Here is a 24,384-nt window from a genome sequence, read left to right as displayed (position 1 = left end):
CAAATTCTACTTATAAGAAATTAAGAAATGTTATGGCTAATTATCAAATTATGGACTATGGGTTCAATGTATTTTTTGTAACTAAGTAGCAGTTTACAAAGCTAATATTACCTTGCTCTACAAATAAAGCAAGTCATGAAAAATATGAGATACATAAATGCAAAAACCTCCAATATGACTATATTCAGATAGGCTGTCAGAGCTGGAACAGAGTTTAGTATCTTCAGTGCTTCTGCAGCCTAGGGCTGAGGAGCTGATCTGTTCAGTTTTAGCAAGCTAGCTGTGGGTAGGCCTATGGTCTAGGCCCTCCGTCGCCAGATTCTTACACACACACACACACACACACACACACACACTTTACCTTAATACAGTTCTTGCCATGCAATCTGAACAAGCACATTTTAATATAAATTTGCATATTATATTGTGTACTTTCTTATCAGCATTTTCTTTGGGCAGAAAAGCACAAAAATTTAAAAACAGCACTGGGCTTGCTACATTACGAGAAAGAAAATAATTTTTCTTCCTTTTATCAAAACGACTGAATTAGATACTAATAAGTTTAGAGATGTATTAAAATGAAAGTGTTCTCAGAAAGATGCCACAGACATTCACTAAGCGAAATATTAATCTAACTCCAAGGCTAGAATACACGGCTACATTCACTTCATACCTGCAAACAGACAACATTCTCCAGCTTCACCTGCAAGTTTCTTTCCTTAAAAATACAACAGATGTACCAGAGTTGTTCTATGGTTCTAGTTTATATATTTCCATTCATATTAAAATAATGTATGCATTTCTCTCCTGTGCACAGACACTCACCAAAAATTTCCAGTAGCAATAAAACACTAATAAATTTCCTAACATAATGTGATACTATACAAAACCTAGTAGAAGTCAAGCACAAGGCTTGGTGGTGAAAAATATTTGCTTTACAATACTTGTAAATGTGATCTAATTATATTTTGTCCCTTTAAAATATGATCAATCAAAAATATTTTAGATACCTTGTTGGCCACAATATTGGCTGTGTTTTAATTTTTAAAATAAACTAATAAATTGCCTCTGAGCAGTAAATAATGGTCATTGATATTGACACTTAGATAAAGTTATTAAGTTCACCGAGACACCAGATCTTATACCCAGTATAGATTTATTTGAAAAACAAATATTGAATAATTTATGATTTAAAGTGGTTAGAATAAAGTTCAAGATAAATATAAGCAAATCATTTCTTCTCTAACAATTTGAAATACAAGAGGTTTAAACCTTATATATTTTTGTCAAAACAGTAATTATCCATAGTGACAGATGCTGCTCCCTTCTTGAGGGAGGGTCTCAAATTTTACTCTGCATCTCATTGGGAAGGAAATATAAAATGTTAAAATAGAATTAACTTGGGGAAAGGCATCAGTGATGCAACTCTTAGCACCAAATGTTTTTTCTTGGAGCACCAAATGCTTTAAGGAAAACATTCCAAGTATCGAAGTTTTCAGATAGATAAATATTTATGGATCAAATCTATAAAGAACAGACATTGTTATGAAATATATATAGATGCCTTCAAAACTTTCTTCCAGGCAGAGTAGACACATAAGTTAGGAGTCATTTCCCACCTAATTGTTTTTGCAGCCTTATGCAACACAAGTGGATTATGCATGAAGGCTTGCTCGCTTATTCACAGAAAAGAAATCTTGACTGATATTAAGTCCAAAATATTAATGAGGAACTGTTTCTCTATATACCATATAAAATGTTATTAAACTCATGGAAATGGGTTTATACTACCCTTTTATTTTCCTGGTAGAAAGGTCTGGAGGTTTCCAATTTAGTGAGAAAACAGTACTCTTTGAAGCAAAGTCCTCTCATTTGCTAGTTAGCCTAATCGGAGAAAATTGTAATGTAAATCTGTTCATGTCTTTCGGTGCAATAAAATCCCATCTGTCTTTAAACATTATGAACGGTACTTTTTTAGACAACATATAGACCATTGCCTCTCCGTCATCATTGAGAATTCTTCATAGTGGTATTAGAACTGGAAGTCTATTTGCATGACAATCCACAGATTTGCCATTTAAAGGCAGAGGTCTACTTACACTGCTCATATAGCAAAATACAAGCGTCATACAAATGCCATATGACACTAGAAAAATTCAAAGTAACTATCAAAGAAACAGCTTTAGCTTCTAAGCATCCTGGATGCTCATAAACGCCATTTAGGGATGTGCGCTGCTCAGAAATAAATTATCAATTTAAGAAAATAGGGATAGGCCCTATCCCAGATGCAAATGTAGGACAAAGGTCTACAAGAACCCATTGGGTGGACATCGGCTTCCAAGTCATACTTGCACTCATGGATAATTACTGCCAACAGACTGTTTGTGAACATGAGGGACATTTTGGAACTCAATGTAATTCTGTCCTTAAAACTAATCAGGACAATGACATATTCAATCAAACAAGGCTTGAGTTGATGTAGGCTTAAAAAAAATGGTAGCGGAGGCACAGGTAACATTTTATTTATGAATATGTAGACACATGACTTTGGATCCAGCCAGCCAGTGACATAAATAAACTTGAGCAAAAGATTCAAGCTAGAAAATACACACACATATAAATGTATATTTGTGTGTGTGAGTAAGGCTTCTTGGAGCAGTGCCACAAATCCGGACACCAACCAACAGAATCCCTCCCGTCCTCTGAACTTCCATTAAGAGCACAATGGGGGTAATTATACGGGTTGCTCCAGATCGCTCTTTCCATCTAGTGCACTCACATGCCCGCCAAACATGAAATGCTCGCCTTCCCCCTTCCGATGTGACGGTGGCTGAACTTATTTTTAGTGTCATTTGATAAGCCTTCGTGCTCGCAGAGAGACATCCCACTGACCCGGCCACTGGTCACTGTCTGTGCCAGTTCTCATCAAAGCGCGCGCGCTGGCAGGCTTCGCGTCGAATATCCATTTCGCCTCTGAAATTCAGCATCGGAAGTGACTGGATCATCTGAGCCTTTGTCTTCAGCTGCTGCTTTCTTCCTCCCCCCCAGTGTTTCCGCTCACGCTAACATAATCTGGCACTGTCGACACGGCACGATGGTGGTTTTTCTTAAAAAAATGATAATACATACATTTTTGATGTTTTGTGGTGGCTGACCCTCCCGAAAATCTAATTTTTTAAATTGATGAGTAGTGGAGGTCTTTGCTTCTCTACTGAATCACATGCAAGGTAAAGGCCCCCCCCAAATCCAAGTAATGCGCATACAGGAATAGGTCATTCAATGTCAAAAGGCATAAAAAAGATGGGCGAAATCTTCACAGGCTGCTGCTTGCTGTTGCCTTTAATTATATTAATTAAACTTTGAAATTTTCATGCAAAGAGAGTTGCTGGCTTGTGACGCTGAAGAGCCCGTGGAGACTTGGAGAAAGAAAAAACCCTGAGCGGAAGCTGTGTGGTTGCTGCTTCCTTTAAATTAAAAGCGAATACAACTCCTGGGGGCGCTGGCCGCTGCGGGGCCCGGGGGGGCTCCAGCCACAGCGCCCTGTCCTCAGCTCTCGGGGCGGCGCTGCCTTCCCGCGGGACGTGCTCCATTACTCTCCTTCCTTTCCCGAGCGCACGACGGAAGAAAGGCTCGAAAACTAAAGGGCAGAATCTCGCCTGCCACCCGTGCCCGGGGCATCCGTCCGCATCTCATCGTGTGCGCTCGTCTCGGCATCAGAATGACGGGCCTTCCCAGGCGAAGCTTCCCGCAGGCCCACGGCCTAGGGGACTGGAAGGGTTTGTGACCCCGCAGAGCTCTAAGGCAGGGCCTCCTTTGTCTGCTTAGCTGGTGGGTGTCTCACAGGCTGCCCGTGAGTAGTCTTGCCATGTAAACACACGAGTGCCATGTTTCCACGCGTGACACTCCTTTCTTCATTAAAGAGCCATCGGGGCCAGCTGTTCTGTGGTCCCCGCACTGGTGTCATCTTCATCCTGTTCTTATTTTCTCCCCCCCTTTTTTACACATTCATGCAGACTTTCTTGTGTAAGCCACAGCACATAAAGTTCCCCTTTATATTCAATGTCATGAGTCATGAGTTACCACTTGAGTTCCATCAACTCCCGTGTAGATGGCAGGGCAAGTGTTTGAAAATGTCTGGTGCAAGCAAAGCAGAAGGCAGAGGAAACGCTTCCTGACCGAGAGGAATGAAGCTGCTCTTCCAAAACTTTCTAAGATGCACTTATTGGGTTTTCATTTGGTTGGAAATCAGCAGTGCGAAGACGGACCACCTTCACACCTTCGTGGCCCTCCTCCTTTCCTTTTACTGGGAAGAAACTCGGGAGAAGTTTATGCACCGACCCTGGGAAAACAAACAAACAGATCCTTATTGAAATATTAAAGCAATTATAAAAAAGCAATTATAAGAATCCCTAGTTTTCCTACCATAATAGAACAAATAACCACCCAAGGTGAGGTGAATGTTAAGAGGAGATATGAAGTCATCATTTTTTTCCCTTGAGTCAAAACATGATGTCTCATTGAGAAACTGTCCAGAGCAACTTCATCTACACAACTGTATGGTAAAATTAGAGTGAAAAAATTCTATGGAAAAGAGGAATTTTTTGTTGTTGTTATTTAAAGTATAGTGTTACTATCCTAGCAATAAAAATATCAAAGCCACCACCTTGTTTGTTTCTATAATGAACTAAAATGAAAGTATTCCTTTATGCAATCGGTGCTTCTAAAACTGATGTAAAATTGTGGTTCTAAAATGTATACATGAGGAGTGCATCTAAGTAGTAAGAGACTGAAGGTACAAGAGTCTGGGAGAAAGGGAAGAAATGTCATCTCTGTGTGATTCTCTTTTATAAAAAGGCTTTTGTAAGAGACCTATTAGTGATCTTGTACATTGCTGTTGACCAGCTCTCACAATGCACATCACCATTATATGTCTCCAAATGGTGACTATTTCTTTGCATTGCACATTTCCAAAAAGACTTTGCATTTCAATTCCTTAGCAATTCAATAAAGACTGTAGAGACAGATAATTTCATATGTAATTGTAAATAATCTAAAATTCATTTGAAAACCAAGTTTCCAATTAATGATAAAGGGTCTCCACCTCCTTCCCTCTGCTCAGTGGGACAGTGTGGATTCACTGTACTACGTAAGTCATGTCCAGATTCCTCAACAGGCCAAAAGCTAGCACACTGCTTTCTACCCTAGGGTCAAGATTATCACCCTATTGAGATTTGTCTATTTCTTGTGATACTTGCTTTATAGTTTCAGATATTAGAACTTCTCTTTATGAATGTATGTGACTAATACATTCATTCCCAATACATGGTAATATTCAAAAGAAACGACAAACTTTGAGGAATAAAACTTGGAACATAAAAACAGGATTTTTAGTCCATTTTCCTTTCAAAAATGACTACTCAATAAATTTGGAAATTTCAGATATGAATGAAATAACACAAAAGCATAAAAGCAAACTAGTTTCCATTAGTTTTTTTGCTAAAAGGCAAATACTCATCAAATTATCTGTCTTCTAAATAATTTTGGAAGCGACACTGTTACTGTCAATTTGATTACTACTTTGTGCCTAATTTCTACAAATAATATCTGTGCAAAAGGAAGTGGGACAAAAGCACAGAGAAGAGCACCTTAGAATGAGGTCAAAATTCGTTGGTAAAAGCAATGATCACAGGTCATGTACTCAAACTGCAGTTTTGTGTTATCTAGAACCTTCAAACAAGACTGCAGAATGAATATTAAGTAAAATCTATACTCTTCCCCAATTAGCTATCATTCAGGACATTTGTTGTGCCTAGGTAAGCCAGATCACCAGTAATCTATTTACCTGGCATTGATTTATTTTTTCTTTAGAAATGCCTTCCTAGGTTTATGACATTATAAACCTTGCAACGACATTGCATTTTAGAAAATTGCTACTGAGGACACTGATACAAAGTGATCAATTCTTAGAGTTCAGAGCTACCTAGAAAAGAGCTTGTCACTCATGTGATTCCCTTTTATTATATAATGGCTACTATATAACTCAGCCTTTCTCTTTGTGCATTTGCTTTCAACAAGCTCGGATTTGCATGATGTTCTAAAAACAATTGTTACCCTTAGTGTACATTTTCTGGCATAGTTCTACATTGACTTTGGCCTGTGATTATTTCTCTATTTTATTCTGACACTTTATTGTGTATTTTTCTCAGTACTTCTTTAGAATTAGACTAGGTATAAGTAAATGTAAACTAATACGTATATTTCTTCCTTAATTTTCAACTTTCTAAATCACGAAGACTCCAAATTCATCTAAACCTCTAAAACTTTCCAATGAATGTATTATCAATCTCTACCTTACACAAAAAGATCATATCATGTCTACTTCCCTTCTCTGTTGCCTTTTCTAATTCTGGTAGGAATCAATGAAGTATTCAGCAGATAGGTGATTTCAAATGATGATAAAATTGAACTTAACCCGAACTAAGTTAACACAGATATTTAATATCTGTGCAAGCATGTTGAAATTATACTAGTCTCCTTAAAATCCCTAAAGTTCTTTTAGAAGAATAAGCCCCCTAGGTCTGAAGACTGAACACCTGATTTCATTTTCTACAGCTGCTAGGAAAAAATAAGCACAATATTATTCTTTATAAACTAGAAATGTATTAAGATCCCAGTTCATTTCTTAAAGCCGAGCTGTGTGTGGAAGCTTTACCCTATTGCCCACCTTCCCGCAGAATAAGAAGGGAGACAGCGCATCAAGGGTAAACCACAAACAAAACTCGAGTCGTAACAAAGACTAAATTCACAATTAGAATCTGTCAGCTTTAACTTCACTTAAGTGATTTTCAGGCCCTAGCAAGTTTCTGTTAGAAGAAGTTCGTTGACATTTCTTCGGAAACCGTTGTTGGCAATACCTTCTCTTAGGTCTCAGAGTAAGTAGGAATTAGAAGTTGATGCCCAGAATAAAACTGTGTGGTGCTATGTTACTGCTCTATAGTTAACTAAACCAAGAGATGGAAACAAGACAATAGCAGGGACTGAGCTATTTGCTGTTAGTTAAAGAGTACAGACCCCAGCTCTGTTGCAGGATCTGAAAACTGATTTCACCCATTCCTTTTCACTGTAGCCAGTAAGAGTAGCATTAACCAGAGCAAGTGTCGTGCTTCCCATCTCTCAGGCATTAAAATTCTGCTGGCATTAACACTTGCAAGCTCCTCTACTAGCTATCTGTGCAGGATATATTTCACTGCCAAAACCTTTATAGTATCATGCTCACCTCATAAATATCCATTGACAAGCTGAAGCTTACAACTGCACTTTAGTTTAGACTTTTCAAACACAGATAGATGATTTATTTATATTCTCACCTCAAAAAGAGTTTACTAAACCTTCATGCTTTGTGCAAAAGTAAATAGTGATTCAAATTTAAAATTGTACACAAAGCACAGACATATATAGAAACACAAATAAGACAATTTAACAGGTCCGGGAAAACCTGAATATCAGGAACAAATGCCGACTTGGGGAACAATAGGCTTTTTGAGTGGAGATTTTCTGTAGCAACTGAAGAGAGAGCACATACTATCATCTTTCTCTCTCATATACATAATATAACATATATATTAGAGACCTAGCAATATATGTGAGGTATATATAGATTTATATATAAATATGTTATATGTAATAATATAATATATACTATAATATAATATGAGAAAATCTGTGTTACCTTCTGCTAAAAATAAAACTGCAAGATTTTGACCTGAAGTATAAATTCCATACACTTTTTTCTAATGGAAGTACAATATATAAATGCCCCATTTTACAGCAGAGACCACGCACTATATGGATATTCAGTAGATGTCCTGAAGGAAAGTGCTGAGTTTTCCTGACAAATTAACTTTCAAATGTTCTTTCTTCCTCTTCATTCTGTTATGACACATGCAAATTTTAGTGACTCTACACATACTGTTAACATTTATTTTGCATATATCCAAGTCTCTTAATTTTTCTTCAGATTCAGGCATATAGTTGGACGTCAATGAAACACATAACCCACACCTCATAATAATATATGAAATTGACCCAATTTATTACTAGCAAATTATACACACACACATATACATACAGAGAGTGTTACAGTTCATAAATCATTGTTGGCAATACCTTCTCTTGGGTTTCATAAGTTGTAATGGGAAGTAGATGCCCAAAAGAGATATATATATATATATACACATATGTATATGTATATGTGTGTGTGTGTGTATATATATATATAAAATCAGAAAAGAATTCCATATATCTAAGTTGGTTAACATTTTGTTGTTGTTGGACACATGAGAGGCAGTATAGGAATAATTTCCTTCTTCTTTATCTTAATTAGAATACTAATTATGTATTAGGTCTTAAAGAATAGTAAAAAAATAAATAAAACTACTTAAAAGTACAACTTAAAGCTATAGAAAAACAGAAAATAAATTTTGCACATGCAAATTGTAGCATTACTGGTATTACTAAAAGGTTGAAAACTACCCAAATATCCATAAGTAGGGATATGATTAATCTATAAAATACAGATAGATAATGGCATATTATAAATAATATAGAGCTGTTAAAAAGAATGAGGAAAATCTGTATACGTTATTGTGGAGTGATTACCAGGATTTATTAAGAGAAACAAATCAAGGTACATATAGTATACACATGATGCTAAAGTGACTTAATATATACTTATATTTTCAGAAAGAAACAAAACAACAAAATTTGCTTTGAAAACAAAATTAGTGAAGTAGATGAAGATATAAATAAGATGTCTTTGAATGTATCTTGTTATATGCTATCAAATGCAACCATGTAAATACTTTACATCTGCAAACAAAAAGTTATGTAATAAAAAGAAATCCCTACAAACTAAAATAGACTTTACTTAGTCCAAGGCAGAACCCTGGCAAAAGCTAAGGAAATGGCAGGAAAGCTGAGAGATCCCTCCATAACACATCAGATTTTCCTTGAGAGCAAGTTAGTAGTCAACTGAAGTCTGAGAGAAACACAGAGGGTAGATAAATATTTCCTTCTTCACAGGCAAATGGAGCCCTCCCCAGGGAAAATAAAACAGCTCACTGAGAGTTTGGGCATGGCAAGAGTAATGAGAAAAACAGCCCTGAGGGACCCAGGGCGTTCTTGAACCATAACGCAACAGCCTTTTGAAACCCGGGAGCAGGAAAATTAAGAAAGATCCCTCCAAGGCTCAGCTCATAGGGTCTTCTGAGAGTGCAAGGAATTGGTAGCAAAAGGCTGTAGGCAGGGAATCAATATAAAAACAGGTATTTCAAGGTATAGAACATGGTGGGTGAGACAGGGTCAGGTTCCTGAAAATAAAGAGAACTCCACTGCAACTCAAGAAGCTCACAGGTGTGGGGAGGAAGGGAGGGAAGGAAGGAAGGAAGGAAGGAACGAGAAAGAGAGAGAGAGAGCAAGCTTTGCTGAAGGGAAATCCATAATCCTGCTCTCAAAATTTTTGAAGCCAGTAGTGAACAAAAGTAACTAAGATGGCAAGATATCAAAACCCAACGCAATTACAGATGAGCACCATGACAGAGGAAGTGGTATATATGTTTCTAGAGGTAAATATCACCTAGATTAGTTCTGATTTTTTATGTATGATGTCTAGCATAAAAATCACAAATTATCATATACACAAGCAAGAAAATATGAGCCACAATCAATAGCAAACACAATTAGGTAAATCTACAGACAAGAACTTTAAAATAGCTATGATGGACATATTTAAAGTTCTAGTGAGAAAAATGTATGCATGCATTACATACGGTGAATTTCAGCAGAAATATAAAAAATATAAATCAGAACAAAATGAGAAGGCTAGAGAAGAAAAATGCAATATCGGAAATAATGTGTTTTATTCATGTAAATTAGACTGGACATAACAGAACAAAAACTCATTAAACTTGAAGGTAGGAGAATAGAAACTGTTCAAATTAAAAAACAAAAAGATAAAAATAACTAAAGAGAATCTGAGACTTGTGGGACACTGTATAGTGGTCTTTCACAAAAGTAATTGATGTCCCAGAAGGAGAAGAGAAAGAATGGAGCAGAATATAAAAAAATAATCACTGAGAACTTCCTAGAAGTGATAAAAGGCATAAACATACAGAACAAAGAAACTTAGTGACCCTCAAGCAGGATAAATACATAGAAAACCATATCAGAGTATATATAGTAAAACATATAAAAACCAGAGACTATCATAAAAGAATACCTCTCTGTCCTTCATCACCCCATCCCAAGACACACAGATACTCTCAATTTATGTTGAGAGTGGGGTTATGTCCAATAAGTCCATTGTAAGTTGAAAATATCATAAGTCAAAAATGCATTTAATACACCTAACTATTGAACATCATAGCTTTGCATAGCCTACCTTAAACTTGCTCAGAACACTCACATTAGCCTACAGTTTGGCAAAATTCTCTAGACAACAAATATACTGTAGAGTGTTAGTTATTTACCCTTGTGATCATGTGGCTGACTGGAAACTGCTGCTCACTGCCACTGCCCAGCATCAAGAGAGAGTATTATACTGTGTATCACTAGCCCCGCAAAAGATCAAAATTCAAAGTAATGGTTCCTACTGAATGCATATTGCTTTTGCACTACCATAAAGTCAAAAAATCATTAGCTGAACCATTGTAAACTGGGGAACAGCTGTATATAGAGAAAACATTCATAATCATGACAGCCAACTTTTTATCAGAAACAATGGAAGACACAAGACAATGGAACTCTAAAATGCTAAATAGGCAGGAGGCAGCAACCTAAATTTCCATATCTAAAAAAAATATATCATGCAAAAATTCAGGCAAAATAAAAAACATTTTAAGACAAGCAAAACCTAACAATGTATCTGCAATAGGCTTCAACAATAAATGCTAAAAGAACTTCTTGAAACTAATGAAAAAGACACTAGATGGAAGCCTAGATCTGCAAAAAGAAATAAAGAAAAACAAAACAGTAAATATCTGAATAAATATATATATTTATAAATATATATAAAAGAAATAAAATTTCTTTATGACATCATTGATTAGTTAAAGCAAAAAATGGTAACAATATATTTAATTCATAACATATGTAGAAGTAAAATATATGACAATAAGAGTATACAGAGCTGGGGGAGCAAGTGAAAATTAGGCCACTGTAATGTTAATTTTTCTTAAACTATTATAATATTTGGTGGTAGATTATGAAATGTTAAAGAAGCATATTGTTATCTCTAGAGCAACCACTAAAAACAGCACAGAAATATAGCTGAAAAAATAATAAAGCAGATGGAATGGATTATAACAAAATACTATATTAACACAAAAGAGGACCAAAAAGAAGAAACAGAAGAACAAAGAATGGATAAGGCAAACAGAAATCAAGTACAGTAGACAGAACTAGAAATAAGGTAAAACCAAGCGATTGGACATATAACCACATCAAAACACAACTATTTCAACTGACTTAACACAGTATTTTATCTGTATATTAACAACAGAATATAATCTAAGGGTAAATAGAACAGCAAAGAAATGTTTTATCTCATTCATTAGTCTTAATTTTACTAACACTATTTTATTATTAAATTTTAGCTATATATATTATAGGGTAGAGCAATATAAGTAGGTACTTTAATACTGTTAGGGCAAAGGTTTCTCAAGCAATAGAAAAAAAGGTACAAGTATAAATTTAAAAAATATTCAGTAAGATCCCTTAATGCTAAATTAGATTTTAAAATATAAAGTCATGATTTTTCCCCCAAAACTACTGAATTTCCTAGCTGTACCTGCTCAAAATTCTTAGAAGCAATAACAACCTAATAACAAACAGCACACCTATTATCCAAAATGTGTTTAACTATCATTATCTACTAAAAATATCTAGGGCTTCTTGGATTGAATGTTTTATTTCAGTTTTAAAACAGAAAATATAGAAGACGAGCCTGGGACATATTATGCCAAAACAAAAGACATTTATCAAAGACTAATGTGGGCCATGTCAAGAATGTATAATAATTAATGTGATGGATCCGGTTTTTACCACCTGCTTTCTCTGATTTATCTCGAGATATCACTAATAGTAGAACTGACATGATACTCTATGAAATGTACAGCACCACTTATGAATATCCATGTCAAAAGAAAAACATGAATTTGAATCAGAGTGAGGAGGTACAGAGAAAATACCAGCATATGAGTGTGTGTTGGGGGCAAGGGCTGGAGGAGTCGAAATTTTCTAAAACGTATTCAGGTGGCAATTGAGCAAAATTTAAAGGGAAGTCAATGAAACGGACTATCTGGGAAGGATAATTTGGGTAGAGAAACCAACAAGTACAAAGGCCCTGGGGTGAAGGTGTCTTTGGTGAATCTGTAGAAAAGTATTACAGATAGTGTGGCAGGAGGAGACTGAGCAATGGAGAAAGTGGAAGAAGAGCTGAGAGAAGAAACAGAGACCCAATTGTGCAAAGCTTGTAGCAATAACTGTTACAAATCCCCTTTTTAAAAAGCAAAGTTACTAATTATACAAAGTTAACATCTGGATTACTTCTTGTCTATTTTACATCAGATTGAGCTAACATGTTAAACTATTTAATTTTCAAAATTCTTAAACTTCACATGTACCAAACTTTATCTCCCTCTCCCCCCCATCTCTCTCTCTCTCTCTCTCTCTCACACACACACACACACACACACACACACACACACACACACCCCAGACAATATCAGAATAAAGATCCCAAACTCCAATCATTGTGTCAGATAATGGCTAATTGAAAACTTGATTCCTATTTAAATTATGCATTTAGTAAAATTTTAGAAAAATCCAAATGAAAGGCATATTACATTGCTACTGTTTAATCAAGTGGGAAACAGAATAAATTAATTTACTCAGTATGAAAGAATGTTGCATGAAAACACCAAATTTCACTAGACTATTTCTAGGTTTAAAATTTCAACCTCAGCTATTTACACCACAGAGCAACAATTTTATAGGCAATTCATGTATTTGTCTCTCGAAAATTAGGCATTGAGATAATTCGTCTTAACAACTGCTTTTGGAACATTTAAGGAGAAATCCTGAAAGCTTATATATCAGTAGCACTGAAAAACATTTATTGAGAGATTTTCCTAATGTATACAACCCTAAGGATGCAATGTTTTATCTATAGCTATGTTTCTAAGAATTAATTCTCACTTTTGAGACCCTAAAATAGAGTATGTTGTCCCATGTCAAAAAATTAATAACTAAAACTGTGTTGATGAATTCAGCCTACACTTGATTCATTTCATTATCTGTCTCTACTTAAAAGTATCCAAAGCAATTTGGGTCCTTTGTCAGACTGCTGAATTCCCAGCTATCCCTGCTTTTATGTGCAGATACACGAATTTCATACATAACCACAGGGATTTACATTGCAAAGATAGATGCCACTGTAACCCAGAGATTATTTCACTGATCAGCGAGCACACAATGGTATTTAAGGGGAATTCCTTGCTCACCGTTTGAAAAGAAACTAAACAAGCATTAATTTTGTCCCTTAATCAGTACAGGCATTCTTGTATCAACTAACAAGATTCTGAAAACAACTCTAAAAGTACTAAATCTCTCCAACGGAAAGAATAAACTCTCAACGTTTAAACGTTTATACATGCACAAGCATATAGATAGATTGAAATAAGTAAACAAACATGACTGTGATAGTGTCTCAGAACACTAATTACTTACTCATGTGTACTAAATTACCTCTATGTACAAAGGATGGTTTGCTTTTTAGTCCATAGAACTCAAAAAAACTAAAGACATAAACATTTAAAAGTCAACAAAAGTGATTGCCTTTGATTATTTAATCTCCATTTGATTGTCTATATGTAATTATTCAACATAAATCCCAGAACCAGAAAATAGAGTTTAGGTCTATCTACAAGTCAAGTATTGGGTCTGGTGTTAGTGCAAAATAAATGATAGATAGATGATAGATGATGATAGATAGATGATAGATAGATAGACAGACAGACAGACAGACAGACAGACAGACAGACAGATAGATAGATAGATAGATAGATAGACAGATGATAGATAGATGATAGATAGATAATAGATAGATGATCGATAAAGAGACCACTTTTCAGTTAGCTTAGAGAAACACATTCTGATAGTCTAAGACTAATAATTTTCTAAACCAAAAATATAATAAATGTAATATCCTACTTCAAAAATATAATTAGACTTTAGACAATCAAGTTTATTCAGCATTATAACAACTCTTCTAATTTTTTTTTAAACAAAGAAATCTAATTTATTTGTTTTAAACTCCATCCTGTGTCCCAGACTACAATCTCCATGGTTTTTTTTCATTACCATTTTGCAAATGCAGTGTTCACTCTACAGTTCAGGTGTTTAAAAACATTTGACAAATTAACGATAACTACTGAGTCTGAAATACTGAGTTTTACCCATTCAGCTGATATAGCTCTGAAACATGTAATTGATATCGATATCGATATTTATATAAATATTGAGGTAGTTCAATCCAACAACACAGTGATTAGCAAGCTATAAAATAAAATACAATGGTTCACTTATCTAAACTTACAAACACAAAACTAGGAAACTATAATTTTCACTAACTGACTTGTAGTTAAGCAATAGGGGCAATCATTCCGCGGGCAAAAGCTCCTGGTTGATTCTGGGACGTGAATACTCAAGCGCTCCTGGCCGTCCATTTCTTACATGCGGGCCCGGTGGCGGGGCGGAACAGGGTAAAGGCGGAACGGCAGGACAAGTGTTCGAAGCTGGGACAAGGAGGCATCAGAGAGGAACTGAACTTGATGTCAATTTTAAATAGAGAGCAGATGGTTGGAAATGAAATCTGTTTCATGCTTGAAACCACCAAGATTCAGAGAAGACAGAGACACAAGTATGTATTCTAAGTCCATTATGATTCTTATATCTAAATACAACACGTTTTGACAAGCAGGAAGTGATCATTATGAGCAACCAAACCACATGTAAACATATCATGCATTAGAGAAACATTAAATCAGTGCCCAGTTCATTAACTGATTTCGTGGGTGTTTATTTTCCTTTATGCTTCTGTTATTCCCTGTCAAAGACATCAATATTCCTCCTTCACACAAGTGGCATACCACTTGTGATCTCTGTGTACCAATAAAACTTCAGAGACCAAGTTACGTATCCAGGAGGAATTATTCTACATTTATCAATTAATAACATCATTACATTTGAACACAATGTAGCATAATTCATGCAGCTTTACCAAAACACAAATTCATTAAATGCTCTCAAAATTGATGGCATTTAGCGACAAATGTGAAAGCTTCAGGTTTACTTGATACTGGACTCTTTATCAACAAGTAAAAACTCGGGCTTAAAAAGAATGAAAACATTCTTAAAAAGAATAAAATATAACTTGATAAATCAATTTCAATTAATACATATTTCTTCAAATTAATGAAAAAGTCCTTAATCTACAACGCATTGTTGGACCTGTTCTTCTCTTGGTGAGAGATTATTAGAGAAAATACTAACTCCAAGGCAGGATGGAGCACAGAACATTCTTCAGAGTCAGGAACAACAAGAAAGGAAAAGATAAGAAACTGCCTTTTTCAATTGTACAAAATCTGGTGTTCATAAAGCTTGCTTCCTGCACATGCCGTTTTTGGTACACTTTTAAAATATGACAATGAAAATTCCATGTGAAAACCTTGCTGCCTGAGAATCTCTCTCTGACTGAAACGAGAGAGGTGCTCGCAGCCCTGCGCCGGCACAATGCGACAGGAAGCGCTGGCCGGGCTGGCACTCCCTGGCCCGGCACCCAGGCGCTGAGCGAGGTGACAGTGTGATGTGCTGTTTGAGTGGCACCCCTGAGAAAAGTCCAACGGCGGCGGCACAGGCTGATTTCCCTGTGAAAGACTGGTCATTCTAAATATGTATCGTCGTGTTTTTTCATCAGTCAACACCTACCGGTGGAGCTTAGAGAAGACTGACTGAATAAAACATTTTTCTCTTGGCAGACCCCAAACCTGGACAATCACATCAGCATTTTTATTCAGTCCTTTCTGACAACATCAATGCACCTTGTGAAAAGAAAGCCAGATGTTCGCTCTAGTTGGTGCTATTAAAAGTCTGTTTTACAGACATATTATATTCACTGTTTCTTTTTTTCCAAATGATGATGGCACTGAAGCCTTTGATAATGAAGAAAACATACTTTAATGTGAGCTTTGGAGTACATCTAGCTTTAAATATACAACTTAACATATGTTTAAAACAGAGCATATGAAAATAAGAAAAAGCAAATCTGAGTTCCAGGCACAAACATGGGTTCAAAAGCTACTGTAGAGTAATTTCCGACCACGCGGTCTCAAATCTGCCGAGACTCGGAGCTAACGGAAATCTCTCTGCTGTGATCACACGGACCTTCAGGGCTTCGAGCGGTCGCTGCTGATGCCTCACTGTTCAGGTTCTAAAAAATTTATTCCCAGGTTTTAAAAGGATTATATCAAAAGAGTCCTTCTCTTTGTGTGACTTGGGGTCATTTCTCATGGAGCAATATTAAAAATAACACCTTTGCAAATCAGCCAGTGACTAAATTAATTAGTTACCAGTGAGTGCTGTCCGTGTAACAACGTCCGTCCATCCGCTCAACTGCATTATCTATCAGAGGCGGGGTCCACGAACAAGTAAGTAATGAGCAAACAAAGCCTGGCCACAAAAACTTTAACATTATCCAGTGGTTTTAGAGACATGAAGAATTTTTAAAGTATTTTCTTCTGTTGCCTTCCACATTTATGGGAAAAAGTCACACTATCCCTAACACAGTGACCTTAGAAATGATCTATCACCAATCAGCGTGTTCTTCAACAATCACTTCAATGTCCTATGTTCTTTGCCTTCAAAAAACTGTGTAATAAAATTAACTCAAAATAATGGCCTTGGAAAACTTTCAAGATTGCCATAGGTCAGCTGAATTACTAGTGACTAATATGTGTTGAGTAAAGCATCCAATATTTTTAAACGAGAATCTGAATCTAATTTCTTTAAGAATAATCTATTTAAGACTCGTATGTTTTATGTATGTTTCTGATATAATTTAGTTGAATATTAAACTTGCCCAACACAGCAAACCCAATCATGTTTATTAAAAAACAGTATATTATACCGAGTTATCAATGAGATAGGAAATATGTTGAGCTTGATTTCAGAAGTTTCTAGTTCTAACCTTCCCATTTTACAAACCACATGTCAACATCCCATACAGAAGGCTGTTAGCTTATGTGGGTGGAAAGAGGAATGAGTGAGACGGTTACCATATCAATGCAAATAAAAACATTTGATTAAGTTTAAAAAGAAAACTGAAAATTTATAAAGATCTGAAAAGACGTGCATGTGAAAGTAACTTATTTTTAAAAATAAGTCAATTTCATCAAATGCAAAGATAGCTGAATATACCACATCTTTAGGTATTTTTTAATGAACTAAGAAGTCCAACTATATTTCTTATATTAGGAAGCTATTACGAGGTTACCACAATTTATTATGTAAGTCTTTTATCTTTGTATTCCAATGTCAAGCAAAATGCCTGAGTTAGTACATAGTACCTGTTTACAAGTGAAAAAAAATAAGTAGAAAAGTACACACCAAAAAACCTGTCACTACCCCACTTCACACCAATTATGCTAGCTAGTATCAAAAATTAATAAACAAGTAAACAGCAAATAAAAAGTTCTGAAGAAGATGTGGAGAAACTGGAATCCTCATGCCTTCCTGGGGGAATTATAAAATATGTGCAGTGACTGTGGAAGACAGCACGGTAGTTTTTCAAAAAGTTAAACAGCATTTCATATGACCCAGCAATTCCTCTTTGGGTACAGTAGACCCCAAATTATTGCAAAGAGGGACTCAAAGCAGACATTTTAAATCCATGTTGACAGAAGCATTCTTTGCAACAGCCCCAAAGTGGAAGCAACCCAAATGTCCATGGACAGATGAGTGGTTAAACAAAATGTGGTATATATATATATATATATACAACAGAATATTATTCACACTTGAAAAATATATAAAATTTTGATGCATGCTACATTATGGATGAGCCTGGAAAACACTATGCTAAGTGAAATAAGCCAGACCAAAAAAACCCAAAAAGGACCAAATATTGTACGATTCTTTTATGCGGTACCTAGAATAGTCTAATTTAAGAAAGAAAAGTAATGATTGCCAGAGGTAGGGCAGAGGGGTTTACTGCTTAATGGGTGCAGAGTTTCAGTTTTTAATGATATAAAACTAATGATGACACATAGCAAAAACAAAAACAAAAAACTTATTTAATATGTATTTTTATAAGGCATATAGCCAAAAAATAACTTGATATTTCAAATGTTAACTCAAAATTCTATTTTAGATATATTACTATCTGAATCTCAAGAGAATGCTAAAAGAGTCAAAATCTTAACTGTATGTAATAGTTTGGAATAAGTAATTCAGAGTGAAAAAATTATCCTGAGAACTGCGAGTGGGAGGAAAGGGGACTCTGTCCATGCCCTCAGCCATGAGCGTGGCCCCTGCAAAGGTCTTGTCCCCACCGCCGACCATCTGGTGGATGCAGCTGACCACTACGGAGCTCATAAACTTGGTCATCGAAGACAAAACTGTAAAGATTCTAGCTGTTGTTAGTGAAAGAACGAAGTTCTCGCTATCTGTTCTTTAGTTTTTAAGGATACATCTATATTTTAAATTGATTTTAGAGAGAGAAGAAGGGAGAGGGGGAGAGAGAAAGAACATGGACCCGCTGCCTCCTACACCCCCCCCACTGGGGATCACGCCCACAGCTCGCATGTGCCCCGGCCGGGACTGAAGCGGCAGCCTCAGTGCACAGAGCAGTGCCCAACTGAGCCACACTGGCCTGGGCTTGTCAGCTGTCCTTCATGTTTCTCCACAAGGGGTTTCTTCAACTGAGACAGGCCGCAGTGCCCAGGACAGAAGCAATTGCTAAGCATTTCTTTCTTGTTACGCTAACATTGCTGTGTCACTGTGATTCTCAAGAGCTTTCCAAATTGATACATAGTTAAAAACTATAAAAAGCAGAGAACCAGTTACAATCATTTTAAAGATATAATTTGAAATAATTTGAACCACAACCAACCATATTCCACGTGTATATAATCAATGGTTTTCTGACAACAACATTAATACTAATAATTACTAACCAGTCATTAAACAAGGGCTTTATAAGCACTAGAATTACTTAATCATTACAATGGTCCTCCAGATCAGGTATTAGTTTTCTGAATATATAGACGAGTTAACTAATGCTTGGAGAAGGCGAGTCATTTACTCAAAATTCCATCACAAGTAAATGGCAGCTCCAGGATTTGGAGCCAGGAGAGTCCATCTCCACCATCCATAATCATAAAATTCTGTATCTTACATATTTGTATAGGTATTTCAAAACTACACTAGAGGTAATGAAACATTACTGGATGGGAATATAGGGGGAAATGTCTACCTTTATGAAACTTAATCCAGTTGGAATACAGAAATCAAATACATTATAAATTAAGTCTGAAGAACATTATGAAAAGGAGTATAAAATCTATTAGGGGAACTCATATGAGAGGAACCACACCTTTAGGACCACAGAGAGTGAACTTTCTCTGGATCTCTAGAACATAAAGCACAATACAGGCTAGTACATGTTAACTGTAAATTAACTGCATTAAGTCCTACAACTTCATGTATTTTCCATTTTGGATGGAACTCCTTTTGATGGGGAACTCAAGAAGTTAAAAATTTTAGTTAAATAGGCTTGGTAATTAATGCATGTAGAAAGCTGTTGTTCCAGGGACTGGAATGGATGACTGGACCTGCCCTGACTTCAGGACACCTGCAAGCAATTCAACCTTTGAGCCCCAGGAGGATGGCAAGCAACCAAGATGGTGAATGTCTGGCCACCCAGGATGCAAATAAGGAGTCATGAAAATCGCGCGACTGAAGCTCTCATCTGATTAAACTTCTCCCCTGAATTCCAACCCCTTACTTTCTCCCGAATTCCAAACCCTTTACCTACACTTTTCTCCTCCTTACAAAAAGGGTTGGCTTGAGATGAGATGGTACATAATCCACCGTCTTCTCAATCTGAATAAAGGGCCCACGAGGCTTCAATCCTTGTCTCTACTTACTGGCTCTGGTAGTGACACGCAGCATGAACGCCACCTCCTCCAGTTGCATCTTCAAGAATGTACTTATATTTCCATCTTCCTAAACTGAGTTGTCTGCATATGTTCTCATATCAAAGACAAAGCTTTATAATAATGAATATTGATCACTATACCAGGATGTGGGCGGGTAATATCCTCAGGGCATTCTAGGGAATGTGAAGCTGTTTCTTCTTACATTAAATGACCCCAGATTGCAATGTTTGCCCGAGTCTTGTGTCTCTCAGTTCTCTCACTTTCTTCCTTGCAACACTTAACTCTCATTACTGTGCTGTATCCATCTTTCACAGTCTCTCTGCCCCAATTCTATTGTATTTCTTCTAATTTGTCACATATATGGAAATCAGATAAGCCCACTAAAAGTAGGAGTAAAAAATAAATAATGTAAATGAGCTGAAACTTCATATCTATTTTTTACTGATCAGAGAGTATTTATTTATGTATTTCAATTTACTTCTCTAGAATGTATTTTAGGTAGGGAAGTTGCTGATCTATTTTGCAATACCCTATAGTTTTAAAAAATATAATCTCATATTCTACAGAATAAATTCAGTACTAATTATACATTGAATACAGAGCCATACTTTCCCTACACATGATTGTAATATTCGTAAGTCTACATTTCAACACATTTACCAAAATAGAGTCCAATTCAAGCAGTCTACCAAATCTAAACAAAATCCAATTCATATTATGTATATTCACTGTCATTTAAGACATGCACACATATTCGAATTGTACATAATTTTTCTTAACTTGAAAATTTTGCAAATGTTTTATTGTATTTCCTTATTTAAATGCTTAGTTTGAACTTCTTTTGCGTATCACAGGCTAAAAGCAAATAGCTATTATAAATACATTTTTAAGAGAAGCAAATGAAGAGAATTAACTTCATAAGGGATGAAGTCAGGGACACCAGCTGCAAATATTTTATGCTTACTGATGTGTATCTTTCCTAAATTCCACTAGTGCCAACAGTGAGTAAAACAAATGCCCCTAAAATAATTCTAGGATCTCATTCATTTTCTCTCTCTCCCCTTCTCTCCCTCTCTTCCCTCCTTCCCTCCTCTCTCCCCTTCCAGATAAATGCCAGTCACTTGGCCAGGGCTAACTCGCAGAAGGTACAGCAGGCACAGATGGTACTAATGCATAAATGTAATCTAGCAAAGAATGCCAACGCCAGGCCCGGAAAGGTTCCAAATAACTGCGGTGCACTTACAGGACGTCTGTGATTGGCAAGGTTAAGGCTGCCACTGTGAAAACTCACTATGTGTTCCCAGATCAACAATAGGGACTCTTGAGCAAATGAGCATATTTAATTTGCTTTATTTGCCACAAATGTATTAATTTAGATGGTGTTTAGATCAATGATATATCCTTAGAAATACTACTAAATGAGGATAATCTGATTTGTTCGATGTCTGAATGCATTCACAAATCTACGACGTGTAGCTGAGTGTCTGTAGACTTCTCCCTACCCGCTCTCTATTTCCTTACCTCATAAAGTATTCTGGTATAATTCAAATTTATGGAAAACTGCTGATATGATGTTACTTTGAGGATAGTTAATATTTTCTCTCTTCTTTTTTTGAACCAAGTAATATCATCGTATTTCTAAATTTGAATTGCTCATAAAATACCTATTATATAGGTAAATTAACTAAGGCCTTTAATATTCATAGTTAGTTAAAATTTAAATACAAGCAAAACACTAATGAAATAAACTTTGTTTATAATCCTACCTGTGCATTCCTACCCATAGTTAAGTTTGTTTCATGAGGAACGTCACCAAGAAGAGAAAAGGGTTAACCTTTTAATGTGTGATTCAGTCCAAAGAGAGCAGGACGGTCAGGGAAGGAGGCGGCCCTGGAGGGGAGCAACAGCAGCACAGGAAGGGCTTCCTTGCGAAGGCGTCTAAAAGGCTCACCTTTCTAATTCTTCACTGTAAACCTATTTATTTTCTTGTCCACTATACCCAACTTGGAATAAAAGCAATCATCGCTGCATTAGTTATAATGGTACCCTTCCCAACACTGAACAAAAAATTAAATATCCAAACACAGCGGATTCCTAAACTGACTGCAGTAAGATGCAAAGAATTCATGGACATGGACACGTGGGGACTGTGGTGGGGACGGGAGTGGGTGGAGGTGGAGGAGGGTAAGGGGGGATAAATGGTGATGGGGAAAACGTAAATGAAATAAAATGAAAAAAATGTGTCTGTTATCTTAAAATCTATTTAACAATATAAAAACAATAATGATATATTTTAAAAGAAGACTGGAAATTAGTACTTATATAGTATTTAAAAAACAGGCTCAGAAAAAACACTGAAGTATTGGTTTCTTTAATAGTTTTGACTTATGTGATTTGAGAAGACACTTTTTTCTTCTTTGTCCTGAGACCTTTGCAACTGTTCCTTAATAAGTACATATTTATTTTTGTAATGAGAATATTAAAAGAAAACTTATCACCTTATTTATTTGACCCTATCACTTCCATACACACACACACACACAAAATTACTTTTCCTCAATTATAATCTTATCATTGAATCAAATTACCAGAAGAAAATAAGTAGCTGTTACTGACTCTGAGCTCTCTCTCGGATGTGAACTGTGCGTGGAAAACGCAACAGAGCAGAAGGCCTGTGACAAGAGCAGCGGCAGAGAACCAGCAGAGCTATTGAGTAAGAGGAAAGGAGTGGTAAGAATGTGGGCTCCTTTGGTGTTTGAAAACAAAGCCTGCCGTTCGAGAGTCATCCGACTTGAAGCGACATACCTTTTCTATCTTACTTTCCTCATTTATAACGTGGGAAAGAGCAGCCCTGCCCCGTAGAGACGGGAACCTGGGGGCATGTGCCTGATAGACTCTGATGAATGCCAGGCATTCCCACCACCCTTTCCATCCAACACAGATGAGCTGAAAACAGTTTGATTCAGAGAACTGTTTTAAATAAAACTTCAAAGTAGGTATTAGAAGAAAAAAACCCCACAAGAACAAAAAAACCCAAAAACCACATTCATTAGTCAAGTTCCAAAGCAAAGAACCATCTCCGGAGCAGTTCTTTCCGTTCGGGCCCTGGCGCGAGCTCCTTGCTGTCCGGGGCCTGACTGGGAATTCCATGGAGAGAAACTACACGGCGCCGCCGCCAAGGAAGGGAGGTTGGCAGCACGCTCCTGAAATTAAGGCGCATGCCATCGACCAATGTGGAAAGTTCCAAAATTTTATGTTCCCTTTTTGTAAAAAACAAACAAAAGCACCTCCTTTGGCCACTGAGCAAGCCCCTCTCCTGCGGACTCAGCGTGGCCAGCACGGAGGGGCTGAACTGCAGGAGCCACCCATCCCTGTTCCCCCTCCGCGCAGGGCACAAGGTCTCCCCCAGAAATCGCGTCCCTAAAATGGCAATGACCTTGGGTGGGCCGTGGTGTACCACAGGTGTGAAAATGGAGTGATGAAGAGCTGGGGGAGGGAGGGTACGTGAGCAAGGGAGAAATACTGAACAGAAAACGAGAAACTCAAAGGCCAGCTGGATGGGAAAAGGGAACCGAAAACCGGGGAACAAGCCAGAAGGAACAGTAACTAGGGTGAAGCCTGGATCAAAGACCAATATGAGGAAGCAAAGCAGAAACCAAAGTGCAGGACCTTTACTTGCGTGCCTGAGGTAGTTGGAATAAAAGGGGAAGTCTTATTTCTTTTGGCTACAGATACTGCAGTGTGAAGGCTTTTTAAGGGACGTTTACAACTCAAGCAAAGCCCTTGGAATTCGAGGGGATGCGAGCCGAGCGCCGGCTGCCTGCTTTGGGAAGGAGCAGGGGCCAGTTCACGTTCGGGCATCGCTGTGCAGCACATGGCCACTGCGGTCCAGTGCTGGACAGCCAGGTTACAGGATGTCACCTGAGCCAATCCACTCTCAAGAGATGACCCAGCTTTCGCTAGGATCTATTTCTTAAACTATAATTGCTTCTTCCACAAAAAGCACCAAGAATTATGATCCCATTTTAAAGTTGTAAGAAAACGGGATTTATTAGGATTTATCATGTGCACAACCTGATTACACATCACATGTTCTAATATCAAGATATTA

The 24,384-nt window shown here is 36.8% G+C and overlaps 1 protein-coding gene across 2 annotated transcripts in view; it reads right to left on the bottom strand.

The window, feature by feature from the left end:
* Positions 1 to 745: 745 nt before the first annotated feature.
* ANTXR2 (ANTXR cell adhesion molecule 2) overlaps positions 746 to 24,384 on the bottom strand; it is a 122,056-nt gene continuing 98,417 nt past the window's right edge. For both annotated transcript variants that reach the window (XM_016213072.2, XM_087826753.1), the window contains one exon: positions 746 to 4,339. In XM_016213072.2, coding sequence (XP_016068558.2) covers positions 4,301 to 4,339 — 39 coding nt within the window. In that variant the 3' untranslated portion in view covers positions 746 to 4,300. The remainder of the gene's footprint in view (positions 4,340 to 24,384) is intronic.

Source organism: Miniopterus natalensis, chromosome 1 (assembly GCF_054644295.1).
Source record: "Miniopterus natalensis isolate mMinNat1 chromosome 1, mMinNat1.hap1, whole genome shotgun sequence".
Classification (NCBI taxonomy): domain Eukaryota; kingdom Metazoa; phylum Chordata; class Mammalia; order Chiroptera; family Miniopteridae; genus Miniopterus; species Miniopterus natalensis.
This window is presented reverse-complemented; position numbering and strand designations above follow the sequence as displayed.